A 17,498-nucleotide genomic window follows, 5' to 3' on the forward strand; every position below is an offset into this window, starting at 1 on the left:
TTTGAATCACTTCATCTCTGTAGGCCGAAAAAACATTGCCTGGGTCTGTTGTAATATGCTCTTGTGACCAGGTTTGCATAATGAGAACTGCCAACAAACGTGGCTTCTGCCCGTGCCCCGCACACTAACCTTATACACCAGGAATGAAAGTCAAAGAATTAACCTTTGATGTGAGGCACAAACTAGTATTATCAAGTCAGAGAAGGAAAAGTGAGATTCTCTGATGCATGCACTTTTTTCATGCCGTCGAGCTCTATGCAGAGGCCGTTTTAGGGCCGATTTTGATGCAAAAACGGTTCTGTAACAAAAACAGCCCCCAGGGGCCCAAAAGCGGCCCCCACCCATGCGGCGCACCGGGGGATGGCCCGGTGCCCGCTATGGCCAGTCCGGCCCTGAAGCAAACCCAAGAACTTCCAACAAGGTTATGCCAGCTAAAGGATTAGACGTTTCAGAGTTGCAGTTTCAGATTTGCAGTTCCGTATGCCTTTTTCTGAACAACACACACCTATTCAGGTGAATTAGCAGACTAGCAGACTATGTGCTGCCACGGGAGCTGTGCTCCACTTCAGGACCCTCCCACTTCTATTTCCACATGTGCACAGTGCACAGGCCAAGGTTACTTAGCAGCAGTGCTTTAAATGGGCTGGTGCTGTCCAGTACTGAGTACCTGCACTTCTTTAATTTGAAAGAGAGAGTGCCTGCACTTCTCAGCACCGCAGCAACATTTAGTTGGAGAGAACCAGCACTTCTCAGGAGCAAACAGTTACTCTAAAGACTGAGTACCTGCACTTCTGTATTTCCATTTAAAGCACTGCAGTAAGTGGAAACAACTGACAATCTTCACTTACACATTTGGACACACCTTGCTCTAGACCAGTGATACTCAGAGTACGCCGGGCCGCTTGCTGCCCTCTTGACCTTTACAAGCGGCCCGCTGGGGAACAGCAGCACAAGCTGCTGTTTACTTGCTGAGCATTAATATTCAGAAAAACATGTTAAATAAACGGGCAAGGTTAAATGAAGGTATGAAGGAACTACGGGGGTGTCCTGCACAACGTAACTTTAAACCTCCTTACACAGTCCCTGAATAATCCAGACCTCCTACCGCCACCCTGCTGGCATCAGTGCGGCCCTCGGGCACACCACAGACCATACTTTGTGGCCGGCTCTGGGTAAATGTTTGTGAGTACTCATGCTCTAGACAGCCGCACACAGTGCCCTGGCGCCTACTAGTTGTGCCACTGGAATTCCAGGCCTCTTCACAGCTGCAGAAGGGTGGGCAGGCCACGGTGGGGGTCTTTGCGTGGCATTCATGGTGCCAGAGGCTGTGCCTCAGCAGGCAGGCCTGCCAGTCAGCCAGCTTCTCCCCGAGCCCTCAGTCTGGTGACGGGCATTTTCTCCAGTGATAAGGCTGCTTCAGGAAACACAGCTGGATGGAGGAAGGAAATTCCGAGGAAGGGGCAAAAAAAAAGGAAAAAACTGAGGGGGCGTTCCAGGAAGTTCAAGCAGATAGGAACTAGTGGAATGTGTTTTTCTCTCCCTCTAGCATGCAGTCAAGGAAAAAAGCAAGCTAGAATATAGGACAAAATACTGTCCTGCTTTGGCCGCAGTGGGTCCCCATGCGGGAGCCCCCGGGAGAGTGGCGTCAGATTTAATTCAATATTCTTGATCGCTTCATTGTTTCCATGAAAATCTGCAGAGGTTTCCAATTTAGGTGCCCTCCAGCCATTGTTCGCAAACTAAACACGGGGGCGGGGGTGCAGAGTGAGGGGGAAGAGTGCATGAAGGTGTATGCGTAAGAATAAGCAGACGTTTGCTTTGTTTGTGGGTAGTAATTCGTCTAAGGAGGACTGGCATTTATAAGGAGCATGCAGACATGTTTCACCTCATTTTAGGAACGGTTGTCAGGGCTCCGAACAGAATGTGAGACATAAAATACAGTGAGAGGCGGCTGACGAGCACATGCTGGCTGGATATGGTACAAGGGAATGAGCTGCACAGGTCTGTGCACTGGAGGGGTGGCACGGCTGAGCACACAGTGCACTGGAGGGGTGGCACGGCTGAGCACACAGTGCACTGGAGGGGTGGCACGGCTGAGCAAGCAGTGCACTGGAGGGGTGGCACGGCTGAGCACGCAGTGCACTGGATGGGTGGCACGGCTGAGCAAGCAGTGCACTGGAGGGGTGGCACGGCTGAGCACACAGTGCACTGGAGGGGTGGCACGGCTGAGCACGCAGTGCACTGGAGGGGTGGCACGGCTGAGCACACAGTGCACTGGATGGGTGGCACGGCTGAGCAAGCAGTGCACTGGAGGGGTGGCACGGCTGAGCACGCAGTGCACTGGAGGGGTGGCACGGCTGAGCACAGTGCACTGGAGGAGTGGTATGGCTGAGCACACAGTGCACTGGAGGGGTGGCACAGCCGAGCACACAGTGCACTGGAGGGGTGGCACGGCTGAGCAAGCAGTGCACTGGAGGGGTGGCACGGCTGAGCACGCAGTGCACTGGATGGGTGGCACGGCTGAGCAAGCAGTGCACTGGAGGGGTGGCACAGCTGAGCACACAGTGCACTGGAGGGGTGGCACGGCTGAGCACGCAGTGCACTGGAGGGGTGGCACGGCTGAGCACACAGTGCACTGGAGGGGTGGCACGGCTGAGCACAGTGCACTGGAGGAGTGGTATGGCTGAGCACACAGTGCACTGGAGGGGTGGCACAGCTGAGCACACAGTGCACTGGAGGGGTGTTTCTTGGTCTCGGTTGGTGGTATTTATTCTAGGTTTAGGCGCCACAGAGGAAAATCCACCTACGTTATTCTAAATGGATATTTCTTAAGACGGTGCTACAAGGAGAAGAGAACCACACTCCCTATTCTAGATTAAGCTAGAGGCACACAAAGCTACAAACTCCTTAGCACACGTTTGATAATTCAAGTAGTATACATGTGTTTCCACCATACAGCAATCATACATTCATAAATGATTAAATCCTTTTTAGTCAAGGATGTCTTTGGTGTTGTTTAATTTCTGGAGACGTCACAGCCAACACGTGTTTCGTCGTTAGGGGAGTGTAACCCACGACTGTATGTGTGAAGCAGAGGGGACGGAGACTAAAGAACGAGAACGACAGCGAAACCTGCCCATCAGAAAACCAACACACTGGTTACAGCTCAAAGAAACACAAGCCACGAACAAGGTCCCCAAACAGAACCCCTTGAGGGTTGGAATTATCGCCAAAACAACTAAAGAACAACAAAAAGAAGAATAGCCTTGAGAAAGTCGTGGGTTACATTCCCCTAACGACGAAACACGTGTTGGCTGTGACGTCTCCAGAAATTAAACAACACCAAAGACAACCTTGACTAAAAAGGATTTAATCATTTATGAATGTAGGATTGCTGTATGGTGGAAACACATGTATACTACTTGAGTTATCAAACGTGTGCTAAGGAGTTTGTAACACTGGAGGGGTGGCACGGCTGAGTACGCGGTACACTGGAGGGGTGGCATGGCTGAGCACGCGGTACACTGGAGCGGTGGCAAGGCTGAGCACGCAGTACACTGGAGGGGTGGCACGGCTGAGCACGCAGTGCACTGGAGGGGTGGCACGGCTGAGCACGCAGTGCACTGGAGGAGTGGTATGGCTGAGCACACAGTGCACTGGAGGGGTGGCACAGCTGAGCACACAGTGCACTGGAGGGGTGGCACAGCTGAGCACACAGTGCACTGGAGGGGTGGCACAGCTGAGCACAAAGTGCACTGGAGGGGTGGCACGGCTGAGCACACAGTGCATTGGAGGGGTGGCACGGCTGAGCACACAGTGCACTGGAGGAGTGGTATGGCTGAGCACACAGTGCACTGGAGGGGTGGCACAGCTGAGCACACAGTGCATTGGAGGGGTGGCACGGCGGACCACGCAGTGCACTGGAGGGGCGGCACGGCGAAGCAGGCAGTGCACTGGAGGGGTGGCATGGCTGAGCACAGTGCACTGGAGGGGTGGCATGGCTGAGCACACAGTGCACTGGAGGGGTGGCATGGCTGAGCACACAGTGCACTGGAGGGGTGGCATGGCTGAGCACACAGTGCACTGGAGGGGTGGCACGGCTGAGCACGCAGTGCACTGGAGGAGTGGTATGGCTGAGCACACAGTGCACTGGAGGGGTGGTATGGTGGAGCACACAGTGCACTGGAGGAGTGGTATGGCTGAGCAAACAGTGCACTGGAGGGGTGGCACGGCTGAGCACATAGTGCACTGGTAAGGTGGCACGGCTGAGCACACAGTGCACTGGAGGGGTGGCACGGCTGAGCACGCAGTGCACTGGAGGGGTGGTATGGCTGAGCACACAGTACACTGGAGGGGCGGCACGGCTGAGCACAGAGTGCACTGGAGGGGTGGCATGGCTGAGCACAGTGCACTGGAGGGGTGGCACGGCTGAGCACACAGTGCATTGGAGGGGTGGCATGGCTGAGGACACAGTGAACTGGAGGAGTGGTATGGCTGAGCACAGTGCACTGGAGGGGTGGCACGGGTGAACACACAGTGCACTAGAGGGTTGGCACGGCTGAGCACACAGTACACTGGAGAGGTGGCGTGGCGGAGCATGCAGTACACTGGAGGGGTGGCACGGCTGAGCACACAGTACACTGTAGGTCGGCACGGCTGAGCAAACAGCACACTGGAGGGGAGGCACGGCTGAGCACACGGTGCACTAGAGGGGTGGCATGGCAGAGCACACAGTGCACTGGAGGGGTGGCACAGCTGAGCACAAAGTACACTGTTGGGGCGGCACGGCTAAGCACACAGTACACTGGAGCGGCGGCACGGCTGAGCACACAGTACACTGGAGGGGCGGCACGGCTAAGCACACAGTGCACTGGAGGGGTGGCATGGTGGCATGGCTGAGCACACAGTGCACTGGAGGGGAAGAATGGTGGAGCACACAGTCCACTGGAAGGTGGCATGGCTGAGCATACAGTGCCATGGAAGGGTGGCATGGCTGAGCACACTGTGCACTGGAAGAGTGGCACGGCTGAGCACACAGTGCACTGGAAGGGTGGCATGGCTGAGCACACAGTGCACTGGAAGGGTGGCATGGCTGAGCACACAGTGCACTGGAAGGGTGGCATGGCTGAGCACACAGTGCACTGGAAGGGTGGCATGGCTGAGCACACAGTGCACTGGAGGGGTGGCATGGCTGAGCACACAGTGCACTGGAGGGGTGGCACGGCTAAGCACACAGTGCACTGGAGGGGTGGTATGGTGGAGCACACAATGCACTGGAGGGGTGGTATGGTTGAGCACACAATGCACTGGAGGAGTGGCACTGCTGAGCACACAGTGCACTGGAGGGGTGGTACGGTGGAGCACACAATGTACTGGAGGAGTGGCACAGCTGAGCACACAGTGCACTGGAGGGGTGGCATGGCTGAGCACACAGTGCACTGGAGGGGTGGCACGGCTAAGCACATAGTGCACTGGAGGGGTGGCATGGTTGAGCACAAAATCCACTGGAGGGGTGGCACGGCTGAGCACACAGTGCACTGGAGGGGTGGTATGGTGGAGCACACAATGCACTGGAGGAGTGGCACTGCTGAGCACACAGTGCACTGGAGGGGTGGCATGGCTGAGCACACCGTGCACTGGAGGGGTGGCACGGCTGAGCACACACAATGCACTGGAGGGGTGGTATGGTTGAACACACAATGCACTGGAGGAGTGGCACTGCTGAGCACACAGTGCACTGGAGGGGTGGTACGTGGAGCACACAATGTACTGGAGGGGTGGCACAGCTGAGCACACAGTGCACTGGAGGGGTGGCACGGCTGAGCACACAGTGCACTGGAGGGGTGGCACGGCTGAGCACACAGTGCACTGGAGGGGTGGCACGGCTGAGCACACAGTGCACTGGAGGGGTGGTTCGGCTGAGCACAGTGCACTGGAGGGGTGGTATGGTTGAGCACACACTGCACTGGAAGGGTGGTACGGCTGAGCACACAGTGCACTGGAGGGGTGGCACGGCTGAGCAGACAGTGCACTGGAGGGGTGGCACGGCTGAGCACACAGTGCACTGGAGGGGTGGCACGGCTGAGCACACAGTGCACTGGAGGGGTGGCACGGCTGAGCACACAGTGCATTGGAGGGATGGTATGGTGGAGCACACAGTGCACTGGAGGGGTGGTACGGTGAAGTACACAGTGCACTGGAGGGGTGGTACGGTGGAGCACACAGTGCATTGGAGGGATGGTATGGTGGAGCACACAATGTACTGGAGGGGTGGCACGGCTGAGCACACAGTGCACTGAAGGGGTGGCATGGCTGAGCAAAAACAGTGCACTGGAGGGGTGGCATGGCTGAGCACACCGTGCACTGGAGGGGTGGCATGGCTGAGCACACCGTGCACTGGAGGGGTGGCATGGCTGAGCACACCGTGCACTGGAGGGGTGGCATGGCTGAGCACACCGTGCACTGGAGGGGTGATATGGCTGAGCACACCGTGCACTGGAGGGGTGGTATGGCTGAGCACACCGTGCACTGGAGGGGTGGTATGGCTGAGAACACAGTGCACTGGAGAGGTGGTATGGTTGAACACAAAATCCACTGGAGGGGTGACAGGGCTGAGCACACAGTGAACTGGAGGGGTGGTACTGTGGAGCACACAGTGCATTGGAGGGATGGTATGGTGGAGCACACAATGCACTGGAGGGGTGGCACTGCAGAGCACAAAGTGCACTGGAGGGGTGGTATGGTGAAGCACTCGGTGTACTGGAGGGGTGGTAGGGTGGAGCACACAGTTCACTGGAGGGGTGGCATGGTGGAGCACACTGCACTGGAGGGGTGGTAGGGTGGAGCACACAGTGCACTGGAGGGGTGGTATGGCTGAGTACACATTGCACTGGAGGGGTGGCATCGTGGAGCACACTGCACTGGAGGGGTGGTAGGGTGGAGCACACAGTGCATTGAGGGGTGGTATGGTTGCGCACCCAGTGCACTGGAGGGGTGGTATAGTTGAGCATAGTTGGATTGTGGGCATTTCTGAGCTAAGATATTGGCAACCCTAACCGAACTGCTGGCTAGACAGGTCTCCTGAGACTTAACATACTGCATATCTGAGATACTACCGAGACCAAAGCACGCCAAATGCATACTTAGATTTTTACGTTTAGCACTGGTACTTGCCAAACTCCATATAGTCATGGTGTGGAAGGCAAGACAGGCACCTACTGTGAAATTGTTGCTGCTAGATGACCAGAAAAGGACTAGGGCTGAAATTGCAGTGATGTTGTTTACTATCCGGGTCTCCCATTCGAATTTTCATTTTGGTTACTTTATAACACCATGCTGCCAGCAGTACTTTAACACATTTTTGTATTTTTATCCTCTTATATGCACAATGTTCACTATTTAAACCTTTACTTTGCTTCTCTATACATCGCTCTGATATCCTGACGGGTCATGTTCGCGCTATATAAAACTTTCAAATAAATAAATCAATAAATGGTAGGAGCTTTATTGGAACAGGTGTTATGGGGTAAAACACTGTTCTGCTGGTACTGCAAGTCAAACTGATGATATAACCCCATAGGTAGTAAGTGACTTATCTGCATATACAGAGGCCTTGTGTGTGGCTCAGTTGATGTCTACATACGAAGAACGGGGAGGGAGTGAGGGGAATGTGCCCTGACCTACGCCTTGGTCCTTTCACTTGTCCGTGACATTGAGAAGAGTGTTGTAACACTGTGTTCATTAACAGTAAATAAGGTATATGTCAATAACATCCTGTGTTGAGCTCTATCACTTCCTTTGGGCCCGGAATTAGTTATATGTTAATGGATCTCATAATGTATTGGACATGTAACATGAAGGTAAGGAGTAACTTATGCAATGAATTATAGGATTTCTTACTGTAGCGGATGACAGAGCTCTGTATAGCACAATGACTTAGTACAACTGAGTCCATGAATTCAGCTATCTAATGTTAAAATGGCAATAAAAACATTCATTAAAACTGAAAAAAAGATCCACCAGAAAGAGAATTACTGAAGGCAAGTAACTTGTTCTTCTGAGGGATACTTCTAACAGCAAATTCCTCCACTCAGAATAAATAGCAAAAAAGTATTTTCCCAAGTGGCAGGACTGTGGTGAGGACCTGGCTGTCAAGGCAGTAGTGCTTTGTGAACTTTTGTACTGGCACCCAAGTTGCAGCCTGGCAATTGTTAAGAACTGGCAGTGCCCCAACGCAGTAGTCACAGCCTTAGCCCTGGAGGAATGGGCTTTCAGACCTTCCAGTGGCTGCCTCTTGACCATTGCAAAGCAGATCTTAAAGCATAGTACTATCCTCTTCAACAGGGTAATCTTCGGCATGGGGTTCCCTTTCTTTGGCCCAGGGAACGCCACAAAAATCAGATCATCTATTCGGTGTTCCTAGGTACAATCAATATAAAGTCATACAGCCCTTTTGAGGTCCATCAGTTGAAGCCTCTTCTGTTTCAAGGGGTGAAGAGGGGCAAAAAATGCCCAACGAGGAAAGAAGTTACAATTTTAGGCAAGAAGGCCCCCTGAGTACTCAACACCAGTTTGTCTTGAAAAAAAAGGTGTAGGGCAATGACAGTGGCTGGAACTCACTCATGCGACGAGCTGAAGTAAGCACAATGAAGAAGGTTGTCTTCCAAGTGAAGAGACGCAGCACGCAGCTATGAATAGGCTCAAAGGGCGTGCACATGAGAAATGTTTACACCACATTAAGGTCCTATGGTGGCACCATAAAAGGTTTAGGAGGAAATGTGGTAAACCTTTTATAAACCCTATTACAACAGGTGATTTAAACAAGGACAGCTGGTTCAGCAACATAAAAGGGACAGCAAATAACCTTTAATAGAGCCCATTGCAAGGCCTTGGGCCAAAGACAAGATTAACAAAAGAACATCCAAAAGCTTAGATTGTAAAGGGTCAATGTTGTGGTTACCAACCCAAGCCACAAAACTGTCCCATCGCCTGGCATAAAAGACCTTCACTGAAGGTTGTGTAGCAGAGAGTAGGACACCCTCCACTTCAGGTGGCAGATCAAACGTAATCAACTGCCACTGCTGAATCTACATACATGGAAGAGTAGATTGGGTAGATTTGGGTGGAGGAACCTGCTCTGTTAATGAGACAGAAGATCTTCCTGAAGCAGAAGACTGATCAGAGAACAGGTGCTCATGACCAGAAGCTCTGGGTATTGCACTCTCCTGGCCCAATCCTGAGCCACTACAAAGATTTGTGTCCAGTCGTTCTTGACTTGTTTCAGAACTCTGCAAGATAAGCAGAGGTAGGAAGGCTTACACGAGTCCCAAGTTTCATTCTAGCAGGAGCGCATCTCCCAGTGAATTTTCAATAGAACAAGCCCAACTTTTGACACTGTGCATTCTTGATGTTGGCACGAAGATCTACCCAGCGTTTTCCCCACTGCTGCAGATGCCTTGCGCCACATCGGGATGTAGTCTACATTCATGGTCTGCCAAACGCAGTCTGTTGAACTTGTCTACTTAGGCATTTCAGGACCCTGCCAGGTGGTTCACAATCAGGAAGATACCCTAACTCTCCAACCACATTCGGTAGTGCAAAGTCTCCTAGTTCAGGGCCCAGGGCCAGTTTGTTACAATAAAACATGGCACTGGTGTTGGTCGGGAGAACCTGCCCCAGGCCCCATTTTTCTTTGGCATGAGACAAGAGTGTAAGCAAACTCATCCCTATTTACAAGGCCTGGACTCTCTCGATAGTTCCTTTGAAAACTAATACGTGCACCTCTTGCAATAGAATGGGCAGGTGTTCCTTTGAGATACACTCTGATGAGAGGGGAGATTTAGCAGAGCAGAAAAAAAGGATAGGGCATAGCCATGCGGAATTATTTGAAAACAGTTTGTCAGATGCTATGGATTGCCATACTGGGCGAAAATGTTGCATCCTGCCTCCCATGTGGTGGGTTCCACAACCTATGGGAAGCTAAAGCAGCTTGGTGGTTTACCAAGATGGAGGAGACTGGGAGGACTTGTGCCCTTGTTGGCCTGCATGTTGCCTTGCAGATCCATGTCATCAGCCTTCAAAGGATTGGGATGAATGCAGCAGGGGCTGGGGAGACCGACGCTTTCTATATGCAACCCCTAGAGTAGTCCCATAATTTCATTAGCTAGTGATGGAACGGTTTAGCAGTGGTCAACATACCAGACAGCATACTGTGCTTCTACTTTCTTTGAAATGCTCAAGGCCAAATCGGCTTTCTCACCGAAGAGGCACGAACCATCGAAAAGGCATATCCATAAGAAAGGCGTAGAGAAAATCCTGTTAAGCACATCCATGCATAGCAGTGGAGCACCACACTGGTGCCAACCACTGTTCTCAGAAAATCAGTAGCATCAAGGGAGAACAAATCACATATTTGGCCGCATCTGACCATTGTTTGAGCAAGTGAGGCTCTAACATCTCCCGGAATCACAGGCAATATCGTGTTGGTCAAGTCCCAGAGGCATGCGTTTATCGGGCCAATAAACAGCCTGTTTTGATTGATTTCAATGCTAGGCTAGCCTAGGAGAACATTTGTTTTCCAAACACCTCAGTCCCCTTGGACTCCCTATACGGATGTGGCGTGAGAATGAATTGTGGTACACCTTCCTGGGCAACTCCTGACCAACCAGACTCTCTGGAGTAGGATGTTTAGTGAGAATGAGAAAATTAGTATCAGCATCTGCCAGACTGTGGTATCACCAGTGGGCAAATGTAGCGCTTTGACCAAAAGCCCTTTAAGGACAATTTCGCTGGCAGTAATCAAACTGGAGGCCCCCGGGGATCATTGGGCCCAGAGGTGCGCCACAGGGAGCCAGAAGAACAGCAAGTATCTCTAGCATGACCTACCTAAAGGTGTCTATTTGCTGCGCGGTCTCTGATGGCCTGGGAAATTTTGGGTGCAGAGGAATCAATTGTAGAATTAGCTCTGTGACCAGAGATCAGGAGAAAAACCAATGAACACTGCGACGCCCTTGTGTCTTTTCTTTTAATAAAGAATGGCAATGTAGGGCCAAGTCCAGATGTGCTTTCTTTTGCTTGGTTACTAAAGGACTTCAACTGCGAAGCAGACGTTTCACAGGAGTAGCCATGAGAGCTGGCGCAAGTCTGCAACCAAGACTTGGAGTCGGAGAGGAACAAATAAGAGGCCTGCACCTATTTCTTGTGTTCAGCAACGTGTAGCTCACCTCTTGGTCCTGGATCACCTTTGGGTACATGAGAGCACACTTGTTGCATGGCTGAGATGTGTCCTGAGCCCAAGCACAAGAGAAACACCTTGTGCTGGTCTGTGACCAACATCCGTTTTCTGCAGGCAGTTGAAGAGTGGTTTAAAACATGCAGCCTTAGGATGAGAGCTCGTGCCGTAGCATACCGGATTGCGCTTGCTTTTCAGGAGTTGTCAGAAGGTTCACAAAATTGGGAGCAGAGCTCTGGCCCCGGATGGGTAGGCGCAGAAAGTAACGAATGTCAGCACAGAAAGTAACGAATGTCAGCACAGAGAGGTGGCGCTGATATGCTGCTCCACTCTGTCATTTCCAGGACGACACAGATTCAACGTAGAGCCACACAATGTCACTTAGGAGAATTGCTAGAGGAAAGTTATCTGGTTCCAGTCTGGTGCCTGGGACTATTTTAAGGTGAGGAATCTGCGTTTAGAAGTATCCATCAGAAACGAAAGAAAAAAGCAACAATGGTATAGTTAGAAAATGATGTATGCTGACCTGCGTTATAATCAGAATGTAAGCATAATGTAAGTGCTGGAATATTTACAGACCTACTGTGATCAGACAGCTGGCCTAAATAAATGCATTCATAGACAGAGCCTCCACATATGCAGACCATGAGAATATTCAAAATATACAAATAGAGTGCTGCCGTGTTCTGAATCCTGCTCAATTAGAAAGGTGGTATAACCAAAGCCTAATCAGAAACCAAACTTTGAATTACTACGATCCTGATTAATATGAGCAATATCAAAGAAGCTCTGATTTAATGAGCATGTAGCCATAATTTGCCACCTCACGGCATAGCACTAAATGGAACACGTTTATATCCTTTTATCTGACTAATACATTTGTTGAACCATCTTGTTCCTTAGAAAGCAGCTATATTTTAGGATTCCACCCTCCTGGTATTAAATGGAACAACTTGGATGAATCTACCACAGCATAGATGTGCCATGTGGTGGACTATCACCATGAGAACTCATTAGGCAGAACATCCGACCTACAATGACTAATATGCCATATAGATGCCCATCACCAAGCTCACAACATTAAATCCCACAATGATGCACACTTGGGTCCTTTGTCATCACTCACATGCTCACCTGCTGTGAACCTCACCATCTCAACGTCACATACCAACCCACCTCTCCACCATCTCATTCAACTTGTACCTTAGATTTTGTTTCCTCCTTCTCTTCAGCCACATTCCACCTTAACTTCTAACTTTACCTTTACTTTCAATTCTCTCTTCAAGTTGATCCTCACCTTACATGTCCTACTCCACCTCATCATGCACCTTACACATCCTGACCTTCTTCTCACTCCTCTATTCTTTCTCAAAACCATCTTTTACCACCAGAATTCCGATTTTCAACACCTCCTTTTGTAGGCTTTTCACTGTTGCCCTAACCTTCGAGGTAGCCTCTAACCTTCCCTTACCTCCTCTGCCTAACACCTTTTATCTCATAGCTCTTCTCTTCCAACCCCCCTCATCGTGGGTACCAGTACTATTATTGCTTCTCTCCTCCTTCCCTTCCAACCCAGGTCTGCTCTCCATGTCATCCCATTCCTATTACTCTCCCCTCTTCACAGATGCACTCACACCTGCTGAGCCACCCCTCAACCCAGAACATTCTCCACAACATAATATAAAAACTAACAATATCCATTCTTCAATGAACCTATGACAGAAAATCACTCTAAACCAGAGTCATAGAGCGGACATCACTACACATTCCCACCTTGTATTAGAGTTCAGCACTTTTAATTTACTGGCTGGTTTTACCCACCTTCAATGCTAGAGCCCACTACTCCTCACCCTAGCGGACAGTTTACCACTAGCAAAATACACCACACTATACAACAGACCGCAGCACAACTTTTCATGCCTGCATCATCAGATGACGTGGGGGAAAGAGACATTAATGACCTAGTCACCACTACTTTCTTATACAAGACCCCATATTTCATAACAATAGACCATAAGGCACATCTCTAACCATTAAACTATGCTCCTCGTTCTTTTTCTCATATACTTCTCATATCTGAAGATAAAACACCACCCATGAAGTAAGAAATGCCATTAAACCATAGCACATCACACCATACCATACTAATCATTTTGGAGGGAAGCCAATATAATCCTCCTAGGCAGAAACCATATCATAAGATACATCAACCAGTCTAAAATTCTAGACCCCACCAAACAAGACCCCATCACACAACAACATCTAAATTTATCTAGAACAGATCAGCTAACTTAATCCAGTCCATGTAGCACACATCCCCCAGACATACACAGTTCAACCCCCAGTCCTAAAATACAGTCCCACACAAACAGTCAGACAAATCAATCCCTAGATCCATCAGACAGTCTGCCAGAAGGCAACATGCTGTACTACACAAATAAAATACAAATAACCTTAAAATCTCTAAAAGAATGTAGATAGACTGAATGCAGTTCATTCAGTCTGCAAATCCTGCATGGTGTGAGTTGGAAGTTCTGGGCAAGGTCTACTGATTGAATAAATATCGATTAAAGTTACTGGGGGTCACAGGGCTTAATGTTTCTTGACATTGAAAAGGAACATGGATTTGCTAAATGCTCCTGTTTTATGGGACTCGCTCGTTCATGTTGTTCGCTGGTTGTATTCTGCATGCAACTCTCGGAGTAACGCAGCTCCATTCAAACTGTCAGGGTCAAAAAAGAATCAATGGCTTCAAAGGAATATGGGACAGATGATGGACTAAATGAATGATTATCAAACACGGAAGATGTCTGCTAAGGACAGACTGCTCTGGTTGAGGACATCATAGACAGGCTGTTCTGGAAAGCATACTCCTCATTCCTTTTACTCTTAGCTATGAGAGGAGTAAGAATAAAGAATGTGAGGCAAACTCTCAAAGACAACCAGAGATCAATCGACAAACAGGCCGTCACACTTGTCATTAGGGACATTAGTGTAGATATTTAATAAAAAGAGGCTTAGAGGAGACATAACAGCCTCATCCATCCATTATAAAGTCTTTAGAACAGAAAACAAGCTGAAGACAAAGAAAGCAGAAACAGAGACACTTCTAGTGCTATATATTCATATTATGGTCCTTTCCTTAAAACACGGCTCTGGAAACTGCTCGAGGAGCAGAAATTTCACAAAGCACAAATAATACCTCATGAATGGCGAGCTTGGGAACAGCGAGAAGTCTGTTGTGGAAAGCAGCAGCGAGAAATCAGTTGGATGATAACATAGAAGGCAATCCAAGATCTGACAGGAGATCCAATCCTTTCCCAGAAGAGTCAAAAAAATGTAAGCAAAAGGCACAATTCCACCCAAAGTGTGAAACAGGTTAAGCCATGAACTGCTGCAACAGTTTGGGCAACACTGCATTTGTGCAGTCTGGAAATGACTTACAAAATAAAAAGGGTTTTGCTACAGGGTAGAAGTTAAAACCCATAGTAAGGAATATTCTTATTAAAAGGGGAAATACAAAAGTTTACCACTTATGTTGTCTCTGCATTCTGGTTCCCACAGCAGTTTTTAGCACATGATGATTTATTGGGTATTGACACTGTAGGTCAAACTGCCAAATGTATTTGTAAAAGGATACCACTTTGTTCATTTTTGAGCCTCTAAGATACAGTCTTTTGCGAGTACCTCTTTTCCCCAAGACTGCATATTAATTCTTTGTCTCTTCTGCGATGGGGCTCATGCAGAATGTGATGAGAGGCCCGAGTCTCCTATCTCACGGATATTCATTAGCCTTGGGTTCACTGGAGGCCCTCTGAACTCCCCCCCCCGCCCACCCCCCCATTCTCCCTCCTGCACCGCAGGGGCTCATTGAGGGATTAGAAAGAAGGAGTGAAACAAACAAAAAATTCACATTAAAACGCCAAAATGAGATTTAAAAAAACGACACAAATAACGAAGTCGTCGAAGAAACAAAAACAAAGCTCAACACAACACAATGCAAACAAAAGAAGTGACATTCCCTAGCAGTACCTCCTTAGGGCACAGGAATACAGCTGCTGTCATATGTGAGATGCGGCCACCCCACATGCGGAGTCCCATCCAGCTGAATAATGCTAGTAGTTCATAGTGATGACAGATGTGCCTATGCTGCTTCAAAGGGTATCTATCCACGCACTCATTATACAGTTGTAGAATATTAGATTTTGCTACTGATAATAAGCACTTTTCACAATTATGACAAAGTTACACTGAAATGTTACAAAGCTTCCTTCAGCCTCTTACAGTTTGTTACGTGTGGAGGACTACAAACTACTTTTAACTGATCTACATATAAATAAAAAAATAAATAAAAACAGAAGACTCACCTCAGTCGGCTTTCTACTGTTCGGCCGTTTTCCAAATATACAAGCCATATCGGTGTCGCTGCGACACGACAAATCCTTTCCTGAAATTATAGAATTAATTTACTGTTCATAGAAGAGCTTTTTTATTAGCAAGCACTTACAGGTGTGGCATTTACGTGTATTTGTTCTTCATAAGGTAATGAGCAGATATAGCAAATAAAGCACTTAGTTCGCATGATTGTTTAAAATGGGTTTACACAAAATAGAACCCCTGCTAAACGCAGGGACATCCATTGGAATAGGACACATTTTTAGATGCTAGCTTGTAGGACTATATAACTTGGGTAATTGTAAATACAACGGGATCTTACGTGAGTATTAAAGATAGCAGCAATCTTTCACTCATGCTTTTTTAAAATAGAAACCGCTTTTTTCATTCGTTTCACACGGCATTCTTTCTAGCTTTTAAAACCAAGACATAGAGCACTTGCTGAATGCAGAAACCAGTCCCATTTCTAAAGCAGTGAAGGGCACTCTCCGAGACTGCGATGGGTTAGTTAACCCCAGACAGCACCCTCTACCCTCTTTACGACAATCTTTAGATTGATGCCGGCTCCTCGGTTTCCCAATTTCTTGCCATTGTTCTCTTAACCTGTTAACGGTGGATATTTTTCCGGTATGCCTATAACAAGATTCAATATTTATCATTCCTGTAATTAACGGGGTTTCTGACATGTTTAAGTTCCATTGTTTTGCAGTGCTTAATCACATGCGCCTTGACATCATAATTCTTGGTGAGCACACCCTTAGCTCAAGAGGCGGAGAAATATTTCACACATTATTCAAATTTTGAACCACAGTTTTGCTGCTTCACAGAATCAACAAAAATAGATAACCATTAAAATAAAACGATCCCTTATTTATTGAATGAAATAACACCTAATGTATCTCATCACAGTGGGTTAGTTGAAGGGGCCACTGCGTTAAAACAGTGTTAACCACACTGATGTACATGGCAAGTAGCACCTAGCAAATGCAAGGCAATTTGCAAGGCGCCATTTGTCAGGTCGTACATCTTGCCCTTAGTGTTTTGTCCATGTGGAATTATATGTTCACCAGTGCTTTTAGATTACGGAATTAGCCTCAAACCGCTAAGTATGCATGTATGCTCATTCCAATCATACTGCCTGTCACACCTAATCGCATTTAAAGGATCTAAAAATGTAAATGCATCCCCTCCAACCAAGAGAACAGGGAGTAGGAGGTCGGGATCATTTGAAATTGTCATTATTTACAGTAAATGGGTGGATGAAGTATAGTATATATCAATAAAAAAAGCTTACAAATATCCTTATAACAGAAACAAATTGTTAAGTACAGTTTGCAGACAAATGGGTAATTAAAGAGATTACACAACACGCAAAACATTTTGTATTAATTCAAATTAAATTACAAAGTCGCAAAACGTTTTGACTGGATATCATTGTCATTTCATGGATCTCGGCATAGACTCTTATCTGGACTTAAATTAGGCTCTTCTGGTGACCCCAGCCCTTTCCAGATCATAAACCTTGCCCCCCTATCGCTATTATTTGGTCCTGACCCACCTCTGCAACACCTCTATCTGGTCAGCCACAGTACCAGACACTTGGAAACATACTTTAGAAGCTCCTGTGTTAAAATAACCTTCAGCCATCCTTTACACTTTTTGTAAGGGATGTCCGATATCTCTACTGTTCGATATCTCTATTGCCTTTTCCAACTAAAATCTTGGAAAAGGCCATAAATCTCCAACTGTCCCATTCCTGAAATTTAATGACCTTCTTGATCCATCCAAGTTCGCCACTTGAGCCCTCATCAACTCTGAATCAACTGTACTGGCTGTCATCAATACAATCAGGATGCTTTTGGACAGAGATCAA

The 17,498-nt window shown here is 48.3% G+C and overlaps 1 protein-coding gene across 1 annotated transcript in view; it reads right to left on the minus strand.

Moving 5' to 3' along the window:
• PINX1 (PIN2 (TERF1) interacting telomerase inhibitor 1) overlaps positions 1 to 17,498 on the minus strand; it is a 512,666-nt gene that overhangs the window by 199,099 nt on the left and 296,069 nt on the right. Inside the window, exon 6 of the mRNA XM_086926181.1 lies at positions 15,598 to 15,677. Within this exon, the coding sequence (XP_086782307.1) occupies positions 15,598 to 15,677 (80 nt within the window). The remainder of the gene's footprint in view (positions 1 to 15,597; positions 15,678 to 17,498) is intronic.

Source organism: Lissotriton vulgaris, chromosome 6, assembly GCF_964263255.1.
Source record: "Lissotriton vulgaris chromosome 6, aLisVul1.2, whole genome shotgun sequence".
Classification (NCBI taxonomy): Eukaryota; Metazoa; Chordata; class Amphibia; order Caudata; family Salamandridae; genus Lissotriton; species Lissotriton vulgaris.